Source organism: Helicoverpa zea, chromosome 7 (genome assembly GCF_022581195.2).
Source record: "Helicoverpa zea isolate HzStark_Cry1AcR chromosome 7, ilHelZeax1.1, whole genome shotgun sequence".
Taxonomy (NCBI): Eukaryota; Metazoa; Arthropoda; class Insecta; order Lepidoptera; family Noctuidae; genus Helicoverpa; species Helicoverpa zea.
Genome location: NC_061458.1, coordinates 5,993,140 through 6,000,294, shown reverse-complemented (window position 1 = coordinate 6,000,294; position 7,155 = coordinate 5,993,140). Strand labels below are relative to the sequence as shown.

At 33.9% G+C, this 7,155-nt stretch overlaps 1 protein-coding gene across 1 annotated transcript; it reads right to left on the bottom strand.

The window, feature by feature from the left end:
* Positions 1 to 1,162: 1,162 nt before the first annotated feature.
* Positions 1,163 to 6,929, bottom strand: LOC124632148 (chaoptin-like). The gene is made up of 5 exons (XM_047166835.1): positions 6,677 to 6,929; positions 5,606 to 5,822; positions 2,401 to 5,535; positions 2,067 to 2,323; positions 1,163 to 1,988 (listed from the first exon to the last, which is right to left on the bottom strand). Exons 2-5 carry the CDS (start codon positions 5,766 to 5,768, stop codon positions 1,419 to 1,421), a joined length of 4,125 nt encoding a protein of 1,374 aa, XP_047022791.1. The 5' UTR covers positions 5,769 to 5,822; positions 6,677 to 6,929; the 3' UTR covers positions 1,163 to 1,418.
* Between the last annotated feature and the right edge of the window lie 226 nt (positions 6,930 to 7,155).

Sequence of the window (7,155 nt, the reverse complement as noted above, 5' to 3'; positions counted from 1 at the left end):
TTTTTTTAAAATGGATTCATACGTTGCCATTGCAAATCTTCTTTGTAGGTGAGGAAGAGATGTAAACCTTACAGATACTCTATCAAAAATAGGCACTGATTGTATTTTTCTATTTACGCCTGCATATTAAATTCGTATTTAAATATTTTGGGAATGATCGATTCAAACAAACACTACACTAATAGTAGTTTGAAGAGTGTACAGTTATTAATAATTTGAATTGTGGGCGTGACGAGTCGTATGTTATTTTCCATTTCCTGTCCGTATACCAACACCTTTGTTTACTTCCGTATAAAAAATAGGCAGCTTAAAAATGACCACTATAGTACATTTCATGAACAGTTTTTTTTCTTGGTATATAAGTAACAAAACTAAAAAATAATGACGCTTTAGTCAACAATTTATAGCGGTTTTAAAAGAAATAAATTAGGTCATATTATAATAAAAATTTTACTTCTCTTAATAAAAGGTATAAAAAGTAAGAAAAATCGATACTAACTACGGCAGTAATTGGTTTGCACTTGCAAGTCTTGTTTTCATAGTAACTATCGACACAAATATAGTAATTACTAGTTTTTGCACGCGACTCTCATTTACGTGACAGGGCATTAAAATAAATTATGGTTTATAGTATATACCGCTGAAACTACGTATAGAAAATGCAGATTCTTCTTGATACATAACTATTTATTTTAAAGATACCATTAAATAAGTTCCCTGGCTTTTCTCCCTTTATTTATTAAACGATGCGTTCGCTTTCCATTTCAGTTTATTTTACAGTATGTTTTCTACGAAAATGTTTGCCCTAAGCAGAAGCTTACATAAATATATTGGATTTCCTTCAAGCCACGTCCTCAAAATGTACTTCAAAGGCGGACTTCATCCCTCAATGGCACTTGATAATCGAGACACTGTTATAAGAAAAAGGAAGTTCTTTAAATACACCAAAAATGCTTTTTCGAGAACTTTTATTAACTCATTTTCCACTTCCTAACGGGAGATCTCGAGTTCGGCAAATGGCTAAATTCCTGTTATTATCTTTTCGAAACATTTATTAATTTACTCATACTTATATAACTTTTGTGCAGTCAAGCTTTTGCTTTCATTAAATTACATTTAAACTTTGTCATTGTTGTTTGTGGTATAAATAAAACTCCTTAAGTAACTGATAACCATGCCAACAGTTTTTATTTCATAGTTGAGAGACTATGACTAATCTACCTACCCAATATGTTTAAGATACAATTTTCCTACTATGTAGGCACTACATTCTACGTCTAAGTATCTAGCTATCATAAGCGAACAGTCGTAAAACTAAGCATCTATTAACAATATAAATATTTGACTAATTATATCGAATTTAGAATTTTATTGTTCACTTCAAAGGTATACGTCCTACCTAGATCTAAAATCTATGATTACTTCAAATGATCTAATGAAAGTTTACGACTTTTTGCCATACCCAACAGAATGTTGTCAGTTGAAGCTGTGGTGGAACTTTGTAAAATATCATCTTTACTCGCCATTGAATGATAGTCGTTCATTTCCGACCAAGCTGGGTCAGATTTCGCAATTCTTTTTCTTTCTTTTATTTTTGTGTACAACAAAACGGAAACCATAATAAAAAACACAACGAACCCTAACGAGCAGCCGACTATTAAGCCCATTCGGCGATTTAAAATTGACGATATTTGGAATTTTTTATTCGGTTTGGATTTTACTGTTGCTGGCTTCCTAAATGTATTAAACGAAACGCATTCACTGGAAGGAGATCGCATGAGTATAGCTGCTGCCACGTCTTGTGTGATCCTAGCGGTAGAGTTAGCGTTGTCATCAATCGTTTTGTTAACTTCAGCCACGATCATCTCTTCTTCGTAGTCCACTGGTTCCTCGGATAAAGTAATGACACACACTACGTAATTTTCATTTATCTCCAAGTCTTTAATATGAACTGATACTTCACTCTTTTCTAAATACTTAGACTTTACCTGCAAGAAATTTATTTTCATTACTTTGTCTAGAACGTACTTAAAAGTTTGGATATATTCATGCTATGTAGTACTTACGTTTGTGTTTCCATCTTCACCGTAGTACAAAATCTGCAAAGCTTTAATAGCAGTGCGGTTTCGTATAAACCACGATACTGATACCGAGTTGTCTTTATGTTTGTCAACTGATAGCTGTGATATAACTGGGACATCGCATTTCTCTCTTGGATATTCATCGTTGAAACAAGTGACTGAACTGGATTTTATAACTTTGGGATGGTCTTGAATCCATACCCAAGCATTGTCTTTTTGGCAGCTGCACAGAATCACATTATCTGCAAAATAATAGGTATTATATTGATTAAAATCTTGTTTACTTCAAATATAATTGTCTCATTGTTTTGGAACAAACCTTTGATAGAAATATCTTGAATATAATTTTCCACCGAAGTCAATAGTTCTATGGGTATAGTCTGAAGTTTATTGTGCTCTAGATCAATCTGTATTATTTTGTTTAAATTCTTGAACGCCGTTACAGAAATATATTTGATATTGTTGTAGCTCAAGTGCAATACCGTCAGCTCTTTCAAGTTTATAAGATCTTCATTAAGAATGTTTTGCAACTTGTTGTGAGAAAGGTCCAAAAGTTTCAAATTACTCAACTCTTCGGCGAAGGATTCTATTGATTCGATGTTATTATTTGATAAACACAGCGTTCTCAACTTAGTTAGACCGCGGAAATTGCTGGTTTTGAGTTGGGAAATCCTATTAAAGCTTAGGTCTAAACTTTCTAAAAAAGATAATTTTGAAAATGGACTAACAGATAGACGCCGTATTTTATTGAATTTGAGATAAAGATGCTGTAGACTAGTAAATGATTCAAACATGACATCATCTATGTTTGTCATGTTAGTGGCACATATATGTAATTCGTACAGATTTGCTATAAGTGTATTGTTATTTACTCTGTTGGATGGCGACCACGAAACTTCGGGATTCTTACTCAAGTCAATGTTGATGAGAGAAAGCCAAAACTTTTTGTGAGTTAGCAAAAAATCAAATTGTACGATATCATTGTATGAAATATTAATATTTTGGATGTTTGGAAATATATCAAAAACGAAAAGTGGCAGGTTATCTAATTTATTATAGCTAATATCAAAAAGTACCAAATAAGGATATTCTATTTTCTTGCTAGCCGTTATGGTTCTAATTTCATTTTTGCGTAGGATTAAATATTTTAATTTTGTTAACTTTTCAAAGCCACAAAGCTCTATTTTAGGTATAAGATTATCTGCTAGATCTAGACTTTCAACGTGTGTGAAATTTTGGAAAGTATTATATGGCACAAAATCTAAGAAGTTGTTACTTATATTAAACTCTGAAACCGAGTTATGCAAGTCGAACAGTATAGGAGGAACGGTACTAATAATGTTCTGTGCTAAATTCAGTCTCAATAAATTTCTATTATGTCTGAATGTGCCCTCAAATATGTGCTCAATATTACAGTGTTCCATATAAAGAACTTCTAAAAGTGGAAGTTGAGTAAATGTCTCTACAGGGAGATAGTCAAGAACATTGAAAGACAAAGTTAAATATTTCAATCCGGGAATATTAACGGATAATAAGTCTCTAGCTTTTAATGAGTTATTTTTGAGAGAAAGCAATTTTAAATTATTCAAGCCAAAGAATGTACCGTTTTCTATAAATTGTATTTCACAGTTGTCTAGGTACAAAGAACTTAGTGGCAAGCCTTGTTGGAAAATATGCTTATGGAGAGTTTTGAGCGGGTTGAATGAAAGGTTCAAACTACGAAGTTTCTTCAGGGTGTCAAACGCCATATCGAAAATAAACATGATAGAGTTGTGCGAGACATCCAAGTCTTCTATTTCGCTTAAACCAAAGAACGTATAATTGGTAATGTTACTCAGTAAATTGTGTTGTAAGTCTAGATATCGTGCAGAGCTTAGATGCTGTAATGAGAAATCCTCTATGACAGAGATGTCATTATTATTTAATTCAACTCTCGTTACGTGACTCAAATTCCGAAATGTGTTCTTTGTCAAGAACTTTAAGCGATTACTTTTTAAACTTAAGAAATCTAATCTTTCCTGCGACTGTAGCATAAAGTTACCAATTAGAGATAATGAATTAGATTCCAAATGTAGCGTAACTAAATTAGAACCGAATTTTGGCAAAACATCGTTTAGAACTATGATATAATTATAATGTAGGCTGAGAAACTTTAAATCAGTCATTTCTAAAAAAGTCCCTGGTTCTATAAAAGTAATCTCGTTGTGGTCCAAGTAAATCTCTACTAGTTTAATAGAATTTATAAAATAATTCTTTGTTATAACTTTAATCTTGTTGTTATTAAATCTTATCTCTTTTATGTTAACTAGGGGTCCTAATGTGTCATTATTAAATTCTGAAAAATTGTTATTGTCTAACCTTAGTTTCAATATATTTTTATTATTTATAAAAATATTATGTGGCACTTGATTTAAATAATTAAATTCTAGACTAAGCTTATTAAGGTTCTCTAAGTTACTAAAGCTCTCACTATGAATGTTGCTTATACAATTCTTATCTAAATGTATCGCGTTAATCTTCTTCGAATTAAGAAACGAGTCTATTGGCACATCCAAAATATTATTATGACTTAAGATTACTTCTGTGAGTGATGGCAAGTTACAAAACAAACCATGGATGTGGTGCAAATGATTGTGACTTAGGTCGATGTCTTCTAGATATTTGTTATTCTGAAATAAATTGGGGTTTAATATTTTTATCCTATTATGACTTAAATCAAGAGACTTTAAATTAACTAAAGAATAAAATGCCCTATAATGAATGCTGTTGATGAAATTAAAATGAAATGACAATGTTTTTAGGGACGGACAAAATTTAAGGCAGTCTTCTGAAATGAATTCGAAATTATTGGAACTTAAATCTAGATTCTCTAAGGATATTAAATCAGAATTTTCGACTACAGGGAAAGAGGACATTTCATTCCAGGCCAGTCGTAAAGATCGAAGGTGCCTCAATTTTGCAAAAGCTTCAATAGGGAACGTTGTGAGGTTGTTCTCATTCAAGTCGATTTCCAAAAGAGTCATTTCTAAGCTTGAAAAAGCGGATTCGGATATTTCGCGTATGACATTCCCCTTTATATTTAGTTTCATAAGCGGAAGACCATAAAAGCTGTAGCTCGGTATGTCTTCAATATAATTAGACATGAGTTCGATCGATATCAATTTCAGCATTCCGGATAGCGCTTTCGTGGGAATAATTTTAATTTTGCTCGATACCACGCTTAATGTTTCAAGGCACTTTCTCAGCGGCATAAACGTATCATCGCCGATGTCTTTTATGCTTGTTCTTGACATATAAATATGCTTTATACAAACGCCTTGAGGTATAAAATGGGGTCCCAGAGCTTCTTCGTTGTCGTCGAGATCGTAAATGGAAAGTGAGTGTATGTTAGACACACTTTTAAGAGCATTTTTTATGTCTTTGGAGGCAGTATCCTGACAATCAAGAAACAAGCCTGAAAATAAAATCCTGATTAATACAACGTTCACGTAGCAAGCGATTCACAAATAGGGCAGCAATCTTACCGTCTTCAAATGTATAACAAGAGCATTTGTTAGTTTTTATTAAGTCGGGACAACCCACGGTATTCTGAGCTCGCAAAACGGAGGGTAGAACCAGCAGTAACGAAACAATTTGCAAAACGTCGCAGTCATTTTTCCTTGTCTTGAAGAGTAAAACTTTTTTCATAGTTACATTATAATGATTTTATTATTTACATTTTATCTCTCCTTGTTATTCTACCTGGAACAAACATAAGGGGCTGTCATGTCCACATGGAAGACAATGACTCAATATCGCACAATATCAATTATGTGTATAATATATTGTTTACCCGACGTAATGAATAGATCAAAGACTCATGCTGTGTAATCAGGACGCTTCGGCGGCTTACGAAGGCTCAACTATGCAGTAACATGATTAAAGTACATTGTTGCCTGAATATACTATTATGAATTAATAATAATTGTTCCCAGTGCTAGTCTGTGTGGATGGGAAATCCTTGTACCTTAACAACTGTACACCTACATGCAGCGCTTAAGTAGATTACACAGATGAAATTACTGGATACCGCATCAGATTCAGATATGGTTCGCTTCAGTAAATCGAGATGGAAATACACTGTCTATTCTTGTAATATTGCACTCGAAACAATGTTATACTAGTATGTACACAGATCTAGAGGTATACATTATCCTATAAAAAGATTTCTATAACTGAAGTATAACTATATAAACTGTTAAATAAATCTACCCAGTTTTAGAAAATACACTTTTCAAAATACATTTGAATACTTGCTGTATACACACGTAAAGTATACGGAGGCAATGCAAATATGACAACTGAACACTATTAAATATTGCGAGACACTTGTATTCAAACGAGTATTATATTTAAAAGAAGTGCGTAAACAACGTGTTTGCGCATTACACACAAAACTTTGAAACCGATAACATTGAAGGCATGGCTAGTCGAATAGAATTTCACTTCAAAGAAACACAGCAAAGACACATAATAAACTTGTACATAATGGTCACTATTGTAGTATTAGGTGACGATTTCCAATAAAAGTTGTGATGAAATATTTATGTACTCACCCAGCTAGGCTTCCTTTGCGCTGACACACAACTCGCGGTTAATTACAAAACGGTGTTATCCTGGAGGACATAGAGTCCATTTTCGCGTCCTGTGCCTCGTCCGAGGGGCGAGGGCCGAAGTGCGCCTGTCTCCGCCGTAGTAACGTTCACCACGCGTGAAACAAGCTGAATTTCAATCCAGTTCAAGTTTTTATCGGTTCTGTTGGGCTTAAGTGTGCCTTAACGCGCAACACAGAACGCCTGGGGTCATTAGAAAGCTCGACAGAAGACTGCCGCGGCGGCGCGCGCTGGGTAGGTCACCGCCGTTGTTGCGGCACCCCCGACCCACTATTATTATACTTTTATGACGAATCGGATTTTGCTACCGAACAACCGGCTTTTTGTAGTGACGTGATCGTGTAAGTGTTTATCGTATCATGACGTACACACTTTCATGTTGCGGTATCACGTTTTGTATCGAAGTTTGAAAATATTTTGTA

Excerpts from the sequence above, each read along its gene's own strand:
- LOC124632148 (XM_047166835.1), bottom strand. The coding sequence starts at position 5,768 with ATGAAAAAAGTTTTACTCTTCAAGACAAGGAAAAATGACTGCGACGTT. Across the intron at positions 5,536-5,605 it reads TTGTTATACATTTGAAGACG|GCTTGTTTCTTGATTGTCAG; the intron begins GTAAGATTGCTG and ends TTTTATTTTCAG. Across the intron at positions 2,324-2,400 it reads TCAAGATATTTCTATCAAAG|ATAATGTGATTCTGTGCAGC; the intron begins GTTTGTTCCAAA and ends ATTATTTTGCAG.